Source organism: Phacochoerus africanus, chromosome 8 (genome assembly GCF_016906955.1).
Source record: "Phacochoerus africanus isolate WHEZ1 chromosome 8, ROS_Pafr_v1, whole genome shotgun sequence".
NCBI lineage: Eukaryota > Metazoa > Chordata > Mammalia > Artiodactyla > Suidae > Phacochoerus > Phacochoerus africanus.
In genome coordinates, this window is record NC_062551.1 from 14,829,464 (window position 1) to 14,848,144 (window position 18,681).

General features: G+C 47.2%; 2 protein-coding genes across 6 annotated transcripts; one reads left to right on the top strand and one right to left on the bottom strand.

Moving 5' to 3' along the window:
* Positions 1–686: 686 nt before the first annotated feature.
* On the top strand, positions 687–5,614 carry LOC125134414 (haptoglobin). Of its 3 annotated transcripts, none has more exons than XM_047793702.1 (5): positions 687–840; positions 2,234–2,316; positions 2,612–2,713; positions 3,399–3,473; positions 4,706–5,614. In XM_047793702.1, exons 1-5 carry the CDS (start codon positions 836–838, stop codon positions 5,482–5,484), a joined length of 1,044 nt encoding a protein of 347 aa, XP_047649658.1. In that variant the 5' UTR covers positions 687–835; the 3' UTR covers positions 5,485–5,614. The 3 variants fall into 3 exon arrangements, with proteins under 3 accessions (XP_047649658.1, XP_047649659.1, XP_047649660.1); XM_047793703.1 differs by lacking the exon at positions 687–840 and adding an exon at positions 2,015–2,087; XM_047793704.1 differs by lacking the exons at positions 687–840; positions 2,234–2,316; positions 2,612–2,713 and adding an exon at positions 2,743–3,099.
* Positions 5,615–7,250: 1,636 nt separating this feature from the next.
* Positions 7,251–18,630, bottom strand: TXNL4B (thioredoxin like 4B). Of its 3 annotated transcripts, none has more exons than XM_047793705.1 (4): positions 18,324–18,629; positions 14,887–15,066; positions 11,827–11,978; positions 7,251–9,236 (listed from the first exon to the last, which is right to left on the bottom strand). In XM_047793705.1, exons 2-4 carry the CDS (start codon positions 15,016–15,018, stop codon positions 9,071–9,073), a joined length of 450 nt encoding a protein of 149 aa, XP_047649661.1. In that variant the 5' UTR covers positions 15,019–15,066; positions 18,324–18,629; the 3' UTR covers positions 7,251–9,070. The 3 variants fall into 3 exon arrangements, with proteins under 3 accessions (XP_047649661.1, XP_047649662.1, XP_047649663.1); XM_047793706.1 differs by lacking the exon at positions 18,324–18,629 and adding an exon at positions 14,097–14,183 and having other exon boundaries at positions 14,887–14,944; XM_047793707.1 differs by lacking the exon at positions 14,887–15,066 and having other exon boundaries at positions 18,324–18,630.
* Between the last annotated feature and the right edge of the window lie 51 nt (positions 18,631–18,681).

The window sequence follows — 18,681 nt, forward strand, 5'->3', positions numbered from 1 at the left end:
ATTTGTGCTGTTTCAGGTTATTATTATATCAGTGTTATTCTGAATATCCCAAAGGAATTATTCTGTACATTCTAAGAACCGATAACCTTTTTTGAATGAATTATTAAATTTCAATTGCCTAGTACTTGGGATACCCAGCTGCAGGCATTTGACTGAAGCATATCTATTTTTCTCATCTGCCTATTTGGACTGATTACTGGACTATAAAACCATGACAACCACTGCCACTGAGTATGGCTTGTGTCTACACTATAGTTTTAAACTTTTTGTGTGGTTTCTTACAAAAAACAATCAGAGAAGACACAATAAATACATTTTACAGATTTCAGGTTGGAGAGCTTTGCAGCAAAAGGAAGATGGCAACACAGGTCGGGAAAATGACTGTGAAAAGGAAATGCTTACTTTCAAGCCCCAACTCAGCCAGGTTGTAGGAGTGTTTCCAGGGGAAATAACCCAAAGAAGGGCTTTTTTCAGTGCTGAAAACCATCCAAAACAAAGAGAGACACAGATTGACAGTTCCTCCCCCCAAGCCTGCACAGTGGCTGATTTCAGGGAAACACTTTGGCAGCTACATGGGGTCATGATGTGGCCAGGTTTCTTTGGCTCAAGCATGAAGAACACCAGTTGAAACTCAGGTGTGAAGCAAGAGCTTAACTCTTAACAGGGATGTTGTTTGCGGCTTTATTACTGGAAAATGTGAGTGACCTTAGCAAGGCCAAAGTGTGGAGACACAGGATTACAAAATCTCGAAGGGGGTGGAGTGAGATACTGGAGGCATAAAAGCAGGTGCAGGGGCCCCCACAGCACTGCTCTTCCAGAGGCAGAGGAACCCAAGATGCGGTGAGTGCACAGCTCTGCCCCAGCCCCCTTTACTCTGGACTATTTCATCTCGCTTTGCATGTATCGCTTATCTCCATGACAGCCAGGTACATGAGAGGCCTCCAGGAGAGATGCAAAAATGTAAGAAAGAAATAAGGCAAATGGGCTAAATTATAGTGAATGAAGGGTTTGGTGTGATAAATCCTCTGCTCTTCTGTGTCCATAAAACCGAATGCTTAAGGACGGTGCTGCCTTTCCCACGAGATGTGACTTTCTCCAAGGGCTCTTTTTCCTTGAGGTTATAACGTTTTCATCTCCGCAGGGGATGCCAGGTAGGCTTCCTGGCATTTTGAATATGCTTATTAGCATATTTTTTTCCTTTACAAAAAACACATGATAAGAAAGACAAATAATGACACATTTGAGTGACACAATCAAGGCACTCAGATTTTATCAAAATAAAATTCATTTTGGGAGTTTCCGACATGGCTCAGTGGTTAACAAATCCGACTAGGAACCATGAGGTTGCAGATTCAATCCCAGGCCTTGCTCAGTGGGTTAAGGATCTGGCATTGCCGTGAGCTATGGTGTAGGTCACAGACGAGGCTCAGATCTGGAGTTGTTGTGGCTCTGGCATAGGTCGGCAGCTGTAGCTTCAATTAGACTCTTAGCCTGGGAACCTCCATATGGCACGGGTGTGGCCCTAGAAAAGACAAAAAGTAAATAAAAATTTTAAAAAAATAGAAATCATTTTGGAAACAACAGGACTAGAAACAATATAACCAAGCAACCTCTGACCAGTTGACATTCTTCAGGGAGCTGGTTAACTGGTGGCTGTGGTCTGGGCCTCAGTGCTTTCAGGGAGTCAGTTTTCTTCCAGGTAACCTTCTGGCATTTGGGGGTTTGATTTTCTGAAGTCAAATGATCGCAAAATAATAGAAACAACCCTATTGGTGGTTAAAAAAACTTCTCACAGAAAAATTTTAAAAAGTAGAGAGAATAGCATGGTAAACCCTCACCTCCCCATCTTGGAGCTGTCTGTATTTCATCAGCATTATCCTTGTGGCCCAGCACCTAAAGGGTGCCTGGGGAGGTTTCTCTTTGCTGCACAGCTCATATATCATTAACAATCTGAGGTTGCCTGAACGTCGCCAGAAACCAAGGCCCAATCCCTATGTGCCTTCCTATCTTGGTTGTTCCTCTCTGAAGCTTCCGTAGGCGTTGCAGCAGCACAGAACGTGCTGGAAGGTGCTCAAGTGCGCACACGGGTGGGTGAAGGGTTTCTTGGTCCTGCCGCTTCCATATGCATCTCCTCTCGCTGGCTGCCTGATGGGAGGGGAGTGTGTGGCGGCGCGGGGCGGGGCAGGGGCGAATCGGGGAGACAGCTGTGCACTCCTTCCTGTCTTCTCTGCAGCGCCCTGGGAGCTGTCGTCGCCCTCCTGCTCTGCGGGCAGCTTTTTGCAGCAGAAACCGGCAATGAGGCCACAGATGCCACAGGTGGGCCTCTGCGTTGGGGCGGAACGGCCCACCCCAGCACTGCCAGATCCCACCCGGACCCTGTCGGATCTGTTACCCCTATTTGGGAAGAGCCAACTGCTCCTTCCCTCCTAAGCTCTGGTCTTTCAGCAGCAGGAATACTGGGGACACAGCCAGAAATAAGGGGAGGGTGCTCTCCCCTGGGCTTCCACGTGGGGTGGAGGGAGGTGGATGTGCCAAGCAGCTTCTTCTCATCTTTCTGGGTCTCCAGGGCAGATTCAAAATACAAACCATCTTCTCCTGTTTTTCTTTGCAGATGACAGCTGCCCAAAGCCCCCTGAGATCCCAAAGGGCTACGTGGAGCACATGGTTCGCTATCACTGCCAAACCTACTACAAACTGCGCACGGCAGGAGATGGTACGGCCTGGATGAGTATCTCCGGGCCCTCTCCCATCCCACCGTTCCCATGACTGGAGCCAGGATGACTGGCCAGAGAGTTCATGGGTTCTCTCTGGAGCCAAGAGATTAAGATTCTAATAAGGATTTTGTCACCGGTAGCCATGGCCTTTTGGGCAAATGAACTTTTCTCAGCCTCAAGTTTCCTCCCCTGTTGAGGAGAGGTGATACCACATGGCCCACCCATCTCAGACTGAAACCTACACCCATAAAAGGCAATGTGGGAGAGGAACAAATGACGGTGACAGTGACGGTAGGGGCGTGTACCTACGGAGCTCTCACTCCTGGCACCATTCAGTGCTTTGCACCTGTCTGTGCGCCTGGTCCTCACAGAACCCTCTGAGGAGGTACCATTATCATGCCCATTTTGCCGCTGATAATGCTGAGGCATAGGAAGGCTGAGTAATTTGCCCAAGTTCAGGGGGCCCGTAAGAAGGAGAGTAAGGATTTGAACCCTATGCTGACAGCACACTCTCCAGGGCTACCGCGACTACAATTCTGTCCTGCTGGGCTTCACTGGTGTCCCCAGCAGTACAGCGCCCCTCTCCTTCCGGCTTCTCTGCTGCTGCTCTTTAAATAGCTTCTCTCCCCGCACCAGGTCCAGATACAATTTCTCTTTAGGCTCATTTCTTTCCGTTTGTTTCAGGAGTGTACACCTTGGACAGTAATAAGCAGTGGACAAATAAGGTCACTGGAGAGAAACTGCCTGAATGTGAAGCAGGTAGGAAGCAGGCACCTTGGGAAGCAGACAAGGGTTGGGGGGCGGGAGCATGGGCAGACACCTGGCCGAAATGTCCTAGAGAAGTATCCTCCCTGTGTGGTCTCCTCTGGGCACACAAGGGCCGAGGCGAGGGACCAGGGAGACCCACGGATGACAGGGGGAGAAGACATGCCTTCCCATACAGTTCACTGAGGATCTCATTCACTTGGGCCTGTGGGGCATGACTGAACCTGCTGACTGCACTGCCCAGGGAGGATCCGCTAGGCCATGTGGAGTGCTTGGGTCAAGGGTAAAGGAAGTTCCAAGAACAAGTCGAGGGAGGGGTTAAGAAAACCCTAATCCATGGGAGCATGCATGATAACGAGAGGCGGAGACGGGGCGGACCTCCTGCCTGTCACCAGGAGGAGCTGTTGCTCTCCCCTCTCCCTCTGGGAACGGGAGGATCTTAGCTACACTCTTCTGCTGCCAGAGACTCGGAACTGCTAATGGCCTGGTTTGAACTGCCGTATCTATTAAGATCTGGGTTCCAGCAAGTGCTGCTTCAGATCCCTCTTTATTCAGAGGGATTATTACAGCTCCTTGCCTTTGCAAAGATTTTCAGGGAATTATGGAGATGCTTTGTTGTGACAAACTGTTTAAACATACATACAGGAGTTCCCTGGTGGCCTAGTGGTTAAGGATGTGGTGTTAGCAAAGCAGGAAATAGAATTCTTTTTTTTTTTCTTTTTATGGCTGCACCTGTGGCATACGGAGGAAAGAGAGTTCTTAGTGATGTAAACATTCTTTTAAAAAGAACCATTTCAAACTGTAAACACTGGGAACGAGGGGATCACATGGTAAGGGCAGAGCATGTAAACATCTAAGTCTGAATAAATGCACAATGACAGTTTAGTCTTTTCTTTCTTTTTAGGGCCGCAACCGCAGCATATGGAGGTTCCCAGGCTAGGGGTCAAACTGGAGCTGTAGCTGCCAGCCTACACCACAGCCACAGCAATGCCAGATCTGAGCCCTGTCTTCGACCTACACCACAGCTCACGACAATGCTGAATCCTTAACCCACTGAGCGAGGCCAGGGATTGAACCCGAGTCCTCAAGGACACTCATTACCACTGAGCCACAACGGGAACTCCAACAATGACAGTTTAGACGGCAGCAAGTCGATACTTTTACTCTTCTTTCCCAGTTGGGAGTTTCTCACACTCGGCCCATAACGTTCTTGCTCTCCTCGACAGTGTGCGGGAAGCCCAAGAACCCAGTGGATCAGGTGCAGCGGATCATGGGTGGCTCGCTGGACGCCAAAGGCAGCTTCCCCTGGCAGGCTAAGATGATCTCCCACCATAACCTTACCTCGGGGGCCACGCTCATCAATGAACAGTGGCTGCTGACCACGGCTAAGAATCTCCGCCTGGGTCATAAAAATGATACAAAAGCAAAAGATATTGTTCCTACTTTAAGACTCTATGTGGGAAAGAAACAGGAGGTGGAGATTGAGAATGTGATTTTCCATCCTGACAACTCCACGGTAGATATCGGGCTCATCAAACTCAAGCAGAAGGTGCCCATTAATGAGAGGGTGATGCCCATTTGCCTCCCTTCTAAAGATTACGTGAAGGTGGGGCTTGTGGGCTACGTGTCTGGCTGGGGGCGAAACGCCAACCTCAACTTTACGGAGCATCTGAAGTATGTCATGCTGCCGGTGGCTGACCAAGAAAAATGTGTACAGTACTACGAAGGCAGCACGGTGCCCGAGAAGAAGAAACCCAAGAGCCCAGTGGGGGTGCAGCCCATCCTGAACGAGCACACCTTCTGCGCCGGCTTGTCCAAGTACCAGGAAGACACCTGCTACGGCGACGCCGGCAGCGCCTTTGCTGTTCACGACAAGGATGATGACACCTGGTACGCGGCCGGGATCCTGAGCTTCGACAAGAGCTGTCGTGCGGCGGAGTACGGTGTGTATGTGAGGGTGACCTCCATCCTGGACTGGATTCAGAAAACCATAGCCGACAACTGAGGCCGCCAGCCTGGGCCTGAAAGGACGAGGGAAAACTGGACGGGAGCGGAGGGGAGAAAACGTGGTGTGAAGCTGCCGGGTTCCAGCCCCGCATTGCTGAGTCAGTCAGTCAATAAAGAGCTTCCTTTGATTCCCTCCTGTGCTGTCTGTAGCCTTGAGCTGTTTTCATTCTCATTTATGGTACAGCCACAGCGGAGTGGTCTAGAGACTACAGGGAGTGGGGCAGAAGACACCCCAGGCCAACTGGCAATCCCTCAGGTGACAAGCACTGTCCCCTCCGGGGCTCATGCTCACTGAATGAGGCGCCTATGGGATGGCAGGCCTCAGGGAGGTCACTGGTATCGTTTTACAGACAAGCAAACAGACTCAGAGAAGTTAAGCGATTTGCTTAAAGTTGCACAGCTATCAAGTAGTGAAGCCAAACCTTGAACCTAGGTCTGTCTGAATCCAAGTCCCGAGCTCTTTCCACTGCCTTCTTTGGCTTCTTCGGAGTGAAGTGGGAGACAGAGTACAGGCTGGTGAGGAAGCGGCCAGCTCAAAGTGGGATGAAAACAAGTGTTTCGACACTTGGCTGTTTGTCTTTCAACACACCAGCTCTTTAGACCACAGAGTAAGATGGTGTAAAGGGAGGATCTCTGGACTGGCTGGGTCCGGGTCATAGCTGGACAATACACTTGCCAAGTTCCTGAAGCTCCCTGCCCACCGGGTCCCCGGACTTTCCTATGATGGGCTTAAGCCGGACGATCCCTCAGTGCCCATAAGTAATCACCCTGGGACACTGGGTAAAGTTAGAAGTCTCTTCCTCAGGGGGCGCTGCTTTTCCCACGTGGAAGAAACCTACCCTTTACCAGGAGTCAAGATGCAAGCTGTTTGAGTCTTTCATTTCACAAAGATAAGGATCTTGCTATTAAGGGTTTCCCAGAAAAAAAGGTTGCAGAACCCAGAACACAAAGCTCTTCTTCAAAGCGCAGCTCTCACTGAACTCTTTCTTGCTGTAAGCCTTCGTTCAGCACAGTGACCCTTCGCCAATATTCCCTCTGTCACACCAAATCGTGGCCTCTCCTTCTCGTGGTTTAGAATGTCACCAGATGTCACTACTCTCAAGAGGGTTCTGCCTTCACTGTGCTGTTCTTCTCACATGCACTTTCCAGCGCCATCAGTAATTTTCTATGGGTCAGAGCTGGTAGGCCAGTGAAGGACCTAGACCTATGTCCTAGAACCCGTGAGAGGGATCAGAGTGAGTGGTAGTACCTTCAGCACTAGGTTTTCTTGAAGAATAATCGGCTTATACTAAGTGGCTTCTACTCACCACTCGGGAGGAAAATAGTAAGAGAAAACCTTTGGCATCTTCTCGATCCATTTATCCCCTCTGCCTCCCTCCCCAGCAGCACCTTCCACCCACCTGGCCTTGGCCTTGGGCTTCAGCGACACTGAACTCTTGTGGAGCCCTCTCGACAGGCTGCTGCCTCGGGCCCCTGCGCCTTCCCCCACCCTGCACCCCCACGCCCTCTCCTGAAATGCCCTCCCCCTTTCTCCAGGAGTACCTCCTACTTTCCTTTAAGGCTCAGGTCCTGTCTCTCCTAAGAAGCCTTTTTTCCATCCAACAGTCACTCGTTTTTATGTAGCATCTGGCCTAAGACAGGGCACACAGTATGTACTTAATAAAAACTTGTGGAATGGAGAGCAACTAAGATGGGAACAAAAACAAAAGCCATGACTTCAGAGCAATATTCCCTAAAGCCCTCAGGAGAAAAGAGATGAGATGCTTACACACACAGATTATTTTTGCTGGTATCAGAGCAAAAACCTTCCACACATCAAATGCTCTGTGGCTTAGGCCACGAGGGACAGACTACAGTGACGGGCAGGGAGGACGTTTTATCCTCACAGAAGTCTGGAGGGAGGCAGGTCTAGAGTCCGCTCAGTAGCTCAGGCTCATCGGTAGGGACCCAGGCTTTTTTCTCTCTCTCTCTTTTTTTTTTTTTTTGGTCTTTTTGGGGTTGCACCCACGGCATATGGAGGTTCCCAGGCTAGGGGTCCAATCGGAACTACAGCTGCCAGCCTACACCACAGCCATAGCCACGCCAGATCCAAGCCACGTGTGTGTGTGACCTACACCACAGTTCACAGCAACACCAGATCCTTAACCCACTGAGTGAGGCCGGGGATCAAACCCACATCCTCACGGATCCTAGTTGGGTTTGTTAACCGCTGAGCCACGACAGGAACCCAGGACCCAGGCTCTTTTTACTGGTCTTCTCGGCATGTTCATTGTCCATCCCAGGCTGGTTGCCTCCTGGTCCTAAGATGGCTGCTGTAGCCCATGCGTCACGACTACCATGAAAGCAGGAAGCGGGGGCCAAAAGACGGAGGTGGTGGTGAAAGGGTTTTGTGATCTCATTCTGGGAGTGGCTCTCTCCTTTACAAACAAAGGCCACCACGGTCGGTCCAGCAGCCTTCCTTCTATGCCATGCCTGTCAGAACTAGGCTCCATGGTCACCGCTCCCCAGAAAGCACTTGGCAAAGGGGGACGGACCTGCAGCAACACTGCTGCCCTGCACAGTACTGGGCTTTTGTTGGCAAGGTGGCCAGTAGCAGCTCCTCGCATGCTGCCTGGTGCACTGCCCTCTGCCTCTGCATCTATCCTCTTACCCTAGGAAGTCAGTACCATTAGCCCCCATGAGGTTTTGAGAGGAGCAGGAACTTCCCCAGTGGTGTCTCCTGGAAGAACAAGAATGCCTCATAAAATTATTAAAACAGGCAAATCCTATAAAGATGGTATTTCTTTCTCATAATTCTGAGCTCTTTCCAGGCTTGAGTCCTTGAAGTACAATTTCCTGTCTCTGAAAGACATCTGCTCCTACTCACTGAGGGTAGTTAGTTCTTTGTTTAGCTCCATTTGAGTGCTGGATGGTAAAGACTCAAGTTCTCACTTCTTGGGCAATTTATTAACATAAACGCTGGTAAAATGAGCAAACCAGGATACCTTTAAAAGTCTGAGCCTGAAAGGCTGGAAGATAAACAAACTTGCCCGATTATCAGTAGAGAATTATTTTTTCCAAGAGAAACTGGGATGCAGGGACTGGAGACAGGTGAGCTGCTTGAGATACGTGTGGAGGAACAGGCGAGGCTGAGGATAATGGAAGGGGTGGGTGTGCGTACATCTTGAAGAGAAGGACTTCTGCTCTTACGGGAACTGACTTTCTATTTTACTTGTGTGTCAGATAAACGTAGTTGATCGAATTGTACCAGGCAATGTTTAGAAGGATTCTGTATTACCTTAAAGAAGAAAGAAAAGCACAATATAAAGAGAGGGTGAAATGATCCCGCTGGGGCCACTGACCGTGGCTGATGGGGCTGCGCCGAGGTCCGCAGGGGTAGACACTCTGGCGTCTCTGGTCATGTGACCTCAGTGCCATTGCCACACGTCTTCTACCTGGGGACAGGTAAGCTCTACACATATCAAGCCTCTTCTCCGCCAGGATGCTGACCATGCTTCCGCAGGACTCCAGGAAAATGGCACAGCTGGGTTCAGGTACTCTTTCAGGATGTGCCTTTATCTTCGACTTTGACAGCAGTGAACCTGCTAAATGTCTTGATAGAGCAGGTCGTATTTGGGAATATTCTTGGGATCAATGGGACTTTGGACAATAAGTTTTCCCCTCATTGCTCCTCGATAAATTACTTCAACCAAATCTATAAAGTCTTGCTTGGTTTTGAAACTTCCCACAAACTTGGTGTGATCTGGGGACCTGAATAGCATAGAAGAGAAACAATCCCACTCAGAACTTTTCAGCATGACTTGTAAGACCTTCAGGATAAACAAAATAAGCAGCTTTGTTACTTTCTTCTGATTAGGGAGACTTTAGACACAAAGCCCAATGCTGATTTTCCATTTGCGATTCCAGGGCCCATGGGATATACGACTAAAAACAGTGCTGTGGGCCACTGGGAGAGCACGCAGGCCCTCCCACCTAAAAAGCTTCTGCCTCAAAACCTATTTTAGCCACTTTTCAACACATCAAGTAGAATTCCCCCGGAGTCAGTGTGGGCTTAGTTTGCCATCGCTGCTGTTGGCTAGGCATGTGCAACGTCCTTGAACTAGTCACTGTCTCTTGAGTTCCAGTCACTTATACTTTTCTGTTTTTTTGTTTTGTTTTATCTTTTTGCCTTTTCTGGGGCTGATCCTTCGGCATATGGAGGTTCCCAGGCTAGGGGTCGAATTGGAGCTGTAGCCACCAGCCTACACCAGAGCCACAGCAATGCAGGATCCGAGCCATATCTGCGACCTACACCACAGCTCATGGCAACGCCAGATCCTTAACCCGCTGAGCAAGGCCAGGGATCGAACCCGCAACCTCATGGTTCCCAGTCGGATTCGTTAACAACTGAGCCACGATGGGAACTCCAAGTCACTTATACTTTTGAGTGGTGGGTATTACTGTTTTCTTCCTTCCTTTTTTTTTTTTTTTAACTAGTTCAAATATCATGTATGTTTACTGTAGAAATTAGAAAAAATTTTTTTTATTACTCAATGAATTTATCACACCTGTAGTTGTAACTGTAGAAATTGTTTAGAAAAAAATTACCAGTGAGGCCAGAGGCCACATTTTGGTACATGTCCTTTCAAAGTGAGTGTGTGCATGCATTATTTTTTTTTTTCCCCCACAAACATGGAAATTCTATCATGCAAACTATTTTGTAATGTGTTTTTTTCAACATATGACATAGTCCTTTCATATTTTTTTTTCTTTTCCTTTTTTTTAATGACCACACCTAAAACATTGGAAGTTCCCAGGCTAGGGGCTGAACTGGAGCTGCTGGCCTACGCCACAGTCACAGCAACACTAGAATGGGAGCTGCATCTGCAACTTATGCCGAAGCCTGCGACAATAACTGATCCTTAAACCCCTGGGCAATCTGCCAGGGATTGAACCCGCATCCTCATGGACACTATGTTGGGTTCTTAACCTGCCGAGCCACAGTGGGAACTCCTTTATATGATTATAAAGTGATAAGTAGTATCATAAACCATCTTCTAAAAAGATTCACCAAATTAATACACACATCGATGGTATTCTGGAAGAATAAAGAGCCTTAGAAGAGTCGACATTTAACACACTTTCAAACAGATGATTACAAAGCTGGCACACATATCTAGACTAGTGGTACCTCGACCACAGTCAGAAATGATAGGATTATCATGGAAACATTCAAAATAAATATTAAGTACTGGGATGCTGACAGGAGTGGAAAGCATTAAAGACGTCATGTTACTAATTCTTTTTTTGGGTTTTTTTTTTTTTTGCTTTTTAGGGCCACACCTGTGGCATGTGGAGGTTGCTAGGCTAGGGCCTCAATCAGAGCTGCAGCCACTGGCCTACGCCAGAGCCACAGCAACGCAGGATCCGAGCCTCGTCTGCAACCTACACCACAGCTCATGGCAACACTGTCCATAACCCACAGAGCAAAGCAGGGATTGAACCGGTGTCCTCATGGATGCTAGTCAGATTTGTTTCCACTGAGCCACAACGGGAACTCCTCATGTTACTTATTCTTGACAGATTATGTGGAAAAATGACTTGAGAATTCTGAGTGGCAGAAGACAGGAAGTTTGGCAATAGAAAAGCATGTCTTAATTTGCTGAAGGAACGCTTCTTTTACGGATGCAGTCTATGTGTTCCAAAACCTTAAGAACAATGACATGTTTTGGTCTCTTTTTCCCTTTTTAGGGCTGCACACTTGGCGTATGGAAGTTCATGGGCTGAAGCTGAATTGGAACTGCAGCTGCTGGCCTATGCCACAGCCACAGCAACGCCAGATCTAAGCCTCATCTTCAATCTACACCATAGCTCACAGCAGCTTTGGATCCTTAACCCACAGAGTGGGGCCAGGGATCAAACCTGCAACCTCATGGATACCAGTTGGGCTCACTACTGCTGAGCCACATGGGAACTTCCATATTTTATTTTAATTTAAATTCCTGGGAAACTTTTAAAAAAGTTCTCTATTTTCTACACTTAAGAATGATGAATGCCGCCCAAACTATACTATTCTTTCACATTTATGTAGTAAATTAAAATTTGCCATTCGTCCTGGAAACATTCTCATTTTGCACCAAAGTTTCCCATAAAAAATTAGAGAGTGCATGAACTGAGGAAACAGTACCAACATAAAACTCACAAAACAACTATGAAACATAGTACCAGCTGAGAACTCACCCAGTGGAAGGGATGAGTTGCAATGGGGTTGCCCCCATCACATGCAAGTAAGTGAGGAAACTACCTAGATTAAAAAAAGTTTTAATTAAGGCTGTAATAACTTCACGTCAATCTAACTTACCCATAATCCACTTTCATATGCTGCCCATTGAAGAAAAACACAGTAGAAGGAATGTAACTGATGTCAAAATAGTGTGTATAGACTGGAGTCTGGTCCACATCTACCAGATATATAGTAGCCATTTTGCTTAAGTCAGAAGAGGTTTTAGAAAGCTGCGTAAGAAGAGACAGAGGTAAGTTACAACATGAGAGGCAGCTAATGTTTCTTCTGTGCTTTTTTTTTTTGTCTTTTTGCCTTTTCTTGAGCCACTCCTGCGGCATATGGAGGTTCCCAGGCTAGGGGTCGAACTGGAGCTGTAGCCACCGGCCTACGCCAGAGCCACCTACCCCACAGCTCACAGTAACGCTGGATCCTTAACCCACTGAGCAAGGCCAGGAATCGAACCTGCAACCTCATGGTTCCTAGTCGGATTCATTAACCACTGAGCCACGATGGGAACTCCTTTTCTGTGCATTTTTAACTAGAAGAGTGTTTCCTCTTTGAAAAAAAATTCCTGTTTTTTTTTTTTCTCCCCCCCAAATTTAGCCTGTTTGAGTTCCACAGCAGACTCACTATAACCTTATCATTCAGAATCTGAATCACTGTCAGTAGGGTTATGAGAAGTCCCTGGGCAAATTGTGGGAATACGTTTCTTTTTTTTTTTTTCTCCTTTTTTCTCTTTTTAGGGCCGCACCATGGTATATGGAAGTTCCCAGGCTAGGGGTTAAACTGAAGCTGCAGCTGCTGGCCTACATCATAGCCACAGCAACTCAGGATCCATGGGGAGTCTGCACCTACACCACAGCTCATGGCAATGCAGCATCCCTGTCCCACTGAGGGAGGCCAGGGGTTAAACTCACATCGTCATGGATACTAGGCGGGTTTGTTACCACTGAGCCACGCTGGGAACTCCTATTTTTTACTGTAAAGTTTTTTTTTCTTTTTAGGGCTGCACCCATGGCATATGGAAGTTCCCAGATTAGGGGAAGAATCAGAGCTATAGCTGTCAGCCTACGCCACAGCCACAGCAACGCCAGATCCAAGCCGTGTCTGCAACCTACACCACTGCTCACAGCAACGCTGGATCCTTGACCCACTGAGCGAGGCCAGGGATTGAAGCTTCCTCCTCATGGATACCAGTCAGGTTTGTACTGGCTTCGCCAGAAAGGGAACTCCTGATTGTGAAAAGTTTTTATGAAGTTTTTATGGATTTATAAAATCCATGCTCACTTAAATAAAAAAGAACTAAGAAATATGCAATGCAGACAATGAAATTCCCCCAAATCTTTCCTTCCAATTTCTCCATAAATGATAATTATAATAAAAATAGCAGGAGTTCCCGTCGTGGCGCAGTGGTTAACGAATCCGACTAGGAACCATGAGGTTGCGGGTTCGGTCCCTGCCCTTGCTCAGTGGGTTAACGATCCGGTGTTGCCGTGAGCTGTGGTGTAGGTTGCAGATGCGGCTCGCATCCCGAGTTGCTGTGGCTCTGGCGTAGGCCGGTGGCTACAGCTCCGATTAGACCCCTAGCCTGGGAACCTCCATATGCCGCAGAAGCGACCCAAAGAAATAGCAAAAAGACAAAAAAAAAAAAAAAGCATACACTTCCATGGCACTTGTTATGTGCCAAGTGCTCTAAGCGCTTTGTACTTCTTGGCTCATTTAACCCTTGCAACATCCTTGTGAGGCAGGCACTGCTACAGTCACCACTTTGCAGACGAAGAAGCTGAGGCACAGGAAGGTATCGTGCCTCTGGTCACACAGCTAGTGGGCAGTAAGGTTGGGACTTGGACTCCAACAGATTGGCTTCAAGTCTATGCTCTTGACCACCCCTGAAAGCTGAGGGTATAATGCTCTGGCCCCTTTTCCCCAGGTGAACACACCACGCACTCATTTTTATTTATTTATTTTTTGCTTTTTAGGGCTGTACCCACAAGGATATGGAGGTTCCCAGGCTAGGGGTCAAATTGGAGCTGCAGCTGCCGGCCTACACCACAGCCGCAGCAATGCAGGACCTGAGCCACGTCTGTGACCTACACCACAGTTCACGGCAATGCCGGATCCTTAATCCACTTAGTGAGGCCAGAGATTGAATCCACAACCTCATGGTTCCTAGTTGGATTTGTTTCCGCTGCACCACAACGGGAACTCCGTGCATCCATTTTTAATTATGGTAAAGGGGTTTCTTACACTGGACCCATACTGTGGGTGACAGCTATAGAAATAGTGGGTGAAGTCTTAGTCCTGAGTAAGTTTCTCTCCATAATAAGAGGAGACAAGGATAAAATTACTGTCTTACACCAGAGTGTGAAGATGTGTTGAGAAACCAGAGATTGTCATCAAGTTATACACTGGAGGCAGCAACTAGAAAAGCTTATCTGCAGGCAGAGGAAACAAAAGCTCAAATCCCAGCTCTGCAAATGTAGTGGTCCTGTGCCTGTGGGAAGTCACCTGACCTCCCTGGCATTCATCTGCCCCTTGGGAAGAGGAAGTAGTTATCCCACTATGGGGGCAGTGAATAAGGACACATTCACGGACACTTGTCAATAACGTTTTTGGTCTTCTGCTGTCCTGTCCATGAAGCTGAGCTTCGGCAGCTGCTAGTAAGGCAGGACAGCCAGACAGATTCGGCACAATCACAGGTTTGGAGAGTCAACTCAGGGCAGGCAATAAGTGGTTCTTAGTGAATGTCTGATAACAAATGACCAGCTATATCCCCGGGTCCTGCCTGCTCCCTTTCATGCACTTTACCAATGTTGAAGTGAGAATGTATGTATAGGCTTTTAATAAAAACCATTTACTTAAAAAAGTTCACTTACAGGAGTTCCCATCGTGGCTCAGCAGAAACGAACCTGACTAGTATCCATGAGGACGTGGGCTGGATCCTTGGCCTCCCTCAGTGGGTTAAGAACCCGGCATTGCCATGACCTGCAGTGTAGGTCAAAGACGTGGCTCAGATCCTGTGTTGCTGTGGCTGTGGCGTAGGCTGGCGGATACAGCTCAGATTCAACTCCTAGCCCGGGAACCTCCCTATGCTGCCCTAAAAAGACCAAAAAAGAAAAAATTTTTTTTTTCACTTACAATATCATCTAGCTGCAGACAGACAGGATCCTCGTCTCTCCCAAACCTGAGAACCAACACCTTCTCTGCAGTACTTTTTATCGCCTGGTCTACTTCCTTTTTGCTGCTCAGCTTGGGTAACAGGAAGCTCATGTTGAAATAACCCAAATATCAATCCTCACTGTCAGTCCTGAAATAAAGCTGTAATATTTAAAGAGAAAGTAAAATGCATGAGTCCCAATTTAAATTATTTTCATTATTGGAGTAGGTATCATATTTTTTTTCCAGAGAAAAAAAGGTTTCATACAACATATTAAAAAAGTAAAAGAAGCACATAAATGTGTAAACTGGTGGCAAGTCTACTGCTTAAAAAGAGACTATAGAAAGGAGTCCTGGAGTTCATGTCGTGGCGCAATGGAAACGAATCCAATTAAGAACCATGAGGTTGCAGGTTCGATCCTTGGCCCCACTCAGTGGGTTAAGGATCTGGCGTTGCCATGAGCTGTGGTGTAGGTTGCAGACTCGGCTTGGATCTGGTGTTGCTGTGGCTGTGGTGTAGGCCAGCAGCTGTAGCTCCGATACGACCCCTAGCCTGGGAACCTCCATATGCCGCAGGTGTGGCCCTAAAAAGCAAAAAAAAAAAAAAAAAAAAAAAGGAAAGGAGTCCCGAGCAACATCTCCCTCTGTCTCCCCTCAAGTGGCCTAGCTCCCAGTGCCCAGTAAATAGTTACCAGGTAACTACTTCAATTAGTGTCTTCAGAATCTTCCAGGGTTTTGTTACACACTCACAAGAAAACACCACTATGTGTTCCTAGGTTTTCTCCCCTTTTCATCCCAAAGATAGCATATTCCAGCAGTCAGTATTCCAGAAGGAAAGAGAGGACACCTTCAAACTTGGTAATCTGAAGCCTCTCATTAAGGCAGGGGACAGGAAACCAGTAGGTGTAGTGCAGTACCCTGGGCTAGAAACAGTGAGAGTGCGAGCAGTTCTAGAACTGTGTGGCTGATATTGCTGAATGGAGAGGGCCGCTATCCAGGATGTCAGGCTGCAGCTAAAGGATGCAGCCACTCTCCTCCCGCCCTCTGCTCACCTGCTAATGCTTCCAATAGTGATTCCAATTGGAACAAAGAGGGTAGGGGAGCTGCAGAGGCCAACAAGCCTCCTTGTCCAGGGCAGTTTAGAGAAGGGGAAAGAGTGGATAGGAGGGGCACACGGCAGACGTCCAGCACACATAGTCTACCCACTCCTCTGCACTTTGAACTTGACCTCACATATGAAGGTCTTCTCTTATCTCTAAGCAGAAAACCCACACATTCTTTGTCATAGCAGCATGCTGTGTCAGGCATTTCACTGAGGGCCATTTGTACCATCATGACTCCTGGCTTAAAGATTTTGGTATATCACATCACATGGCAAACGGACAAACTGAGAGTGTGTAAAAACGACACACACATCAAACTGTAAAATACAGAGAGATGGGGGCCCTCGTTTTCAGACCAGTTTGCTCATACTTACACTTCCAGCTACAAGCACAAGGACTAGAACCCATGCTGCCAAATGTCTAGTCCAGACTTATTTTTACTTATATCTTACCACAAGTCTTATTTTTATGATTGAGAAATTCCTTAATCAATTTTTTTCCCCTCTTTTTCTCTTTTTGCCTTTTCTAAGGCCGCTCCCGTGGCATACAGAGGTTCCCAAGCTAGGGGTCTAATCGGAGCTGTAGCCGCCGGCCTACACCAGAGCCGTAGCAACTCGGGATCTGAGCGCGTCTGCGACCTACACCACAGGTCATGGCTTAACCCACTGAGCGAGGCCAGGGATCAAACCCACAACCTCATGGTTCCTAGTCGGATTCGTTAAACACTGAGCCACAACGGGGAACTCCCAATCAGTGAGTTTTTGTTTTGTTTTTGTTTTTTGCTGCACGTGCGGCATGCTGAAGTTCTGGGGACAGGCACCTGAGCCACTGCAGTGACAATGCCAGATCCTTAATCCTTAAACTTCTGGGAGCCACATGGGAATTCCAAGGAGCTTTACTTTTGATCCATCCATGACAAACTCCATTGAGATACCTGGTATTTTAAGTTCAGTTCCAAAGTTGTCTAATGCTATGAAAAAAGAGGACTTCTTTCCCTCCCTCTCTCTGTGACAAGCAGCATTTTAAGCTATGAATTACTAAAATTCGCATAAGAAATGGAACTGTTCCAGTCATGAGCCATATTTTAAATAGGGAAGCTGACTGCCAGAAGGTACTTCATCAAACAGGAGTGGCAGAACAAATTCTGAGAGGGAAAGGGGAAAGCTAAAGAAAAGATGGATCTGTCGAACCACTAGAATTCAACCAAACAGCAATTTCTGTGTGTTACTGATAAAAAGAGGAGGAAATGGCAGGAGAGCAAAGTTGTCATCAGAGTGAGTGGGGAGGTGAGGGTGTGAGAGTGGAATTGAATAAATGTTGAAAAAAGGAAAGGGAAATTGAGATCACACCTAAGAAAATGTCTACAGCAAAGGATAAAAACAAGGAATTCAGAAAGAAGACAGACAAGAGAAAAAAAAATTTGGAAAGTTTCGATGCTAAGTAAAGAAAAGCAAATTAAAAGGTGTATTTTAGGAGTTCTCATTGTGGCACAGCGGAAATGAATCCAGCTAGCATCCATGAGGATGTGGATTTGATCCCTGGCCTCTCTCAGTGGGGTGGGGGGGAATCTGGCGTTGCCGTCAGCTCTGGTGTAGGCCAGCAGCTGTAGCTCTGATTTGACCCCTACCCTGAGAACTTCCATATGCTGTGGGTGTGGCCACAAAAAGTAGAAAAAAAAAGTTATATTTTAAAAAACCATTAAATTGGCAAAGATTAAATGATAAAGGCAAGAATGTGAGTGAAGGGACAGGCTTCATAGTCCCCCCTAGAATACAGAGAACAAACCTTGTCTAGAAAGAAACCTGAAATACAACTCCATTTCTGAGAATTATTTCCTAGTAAGTAACCAGACATACGCAGAAAGATTTATGTACAAAGGATATTTGTCACGTTTTTAACAGTGAAAAACTGGAAACAACTTACACTGCCATCGGTAGGAGAATCGTGAAATGAAGGATGGCAGTCCCGTAACGTACACTGCCACTACATATTGCGTTATAGATTGACAATTCAGATACTTGAAAAATCCTCGTAATAAAGAAAAAAATCATAAAACAGTAGTATACAAAGGGTGATTCCGCTTTTGTACAAAACCTAACTATAATGCAAATATATATATTCACATAGAAAATAACTAAAAATGAATATCCTCAAACACCCTCAGTGGTTTTCACTGCGTGTGAACTTACGAGTGACTTTTACTCACACTGGGGTGCACGTCTTCATTTTCCCAATATCCCCGACATACCTATTTTTTATGATGCCAGTGGCTGGGCTACTCCTGGCCCACAAGTGCCAGGGAAAAATGATACTTACTTTATTTGCACGTCATCTTCCTCGCCAGCACTTCAAGGCTTTCGGCAACCCTGACACTTTCTCCAAAAAGCCGCGACGCCGGAGACTCCTTTCTTCTTCCGCAACCGCGGCGGCGACCCTAAACCAGAGTAACCCAGGGGCTGTTGCCAAGTAACTCTCGGCCGACCTCTTAAGTGGACGGAAACGGAAAAAGAAAACGCACAAACGCAGTGAAGAACGCGCGGTCTGTTCAGTTCAGCAGCCCAATAAGCGGAAGGGCCTATTCTACTCAAGGCCAATCTTCCCCGCTGCGACCGGAAGCCTTAGGGTCACTTCCGCCCTTGTTAAACATGGCCGATCCCACCCCGCATTCCAGTTA

Excerpts from the sequence above, each read along its gene's own strand:
- TXNL4B (XM_047793705.1), bottom strand. The coding sequence starts at position 15,018 with ATGAGCTTCCTGTTACCCAAGCTGAGCAGCAAAAAGGAAGTAGACCAG. Across the intron at positions 11,979-14,886 it reads GTCTGCAGCTAGATGATATT|CTTTCTAAAACCTCTTCTGA; the intron begins GTAAGTGAAAAA and ends CTTCTTACGCAG. Across the intron at positions 9,237-11,826 it reads CATATGAAAGTGGATTATGG|GTCCCCAGATCACACCAAGT; the intron begins GTAAGTTAGATT and ends TATGCTATTCAG.
- LOC125134414 (XM_047793702.1), top strand. Across the intron at positions 2,317-2,611 it reads TGAGGCCACAGATGCCACAG|ATGACAGCTGCCCAAAGCCC; the intron begins GTGGGCCTCTGC and ends TTTTCTTTGCAG. Across the intron at positions 3,474-4,705 it reads ACTGCCTGAATGTGAAGCAG|TGTGCGGGAAGCCCAAGAAC; the intron begins GTAGGAAGCAGG and ends TCTCCTCGACAG.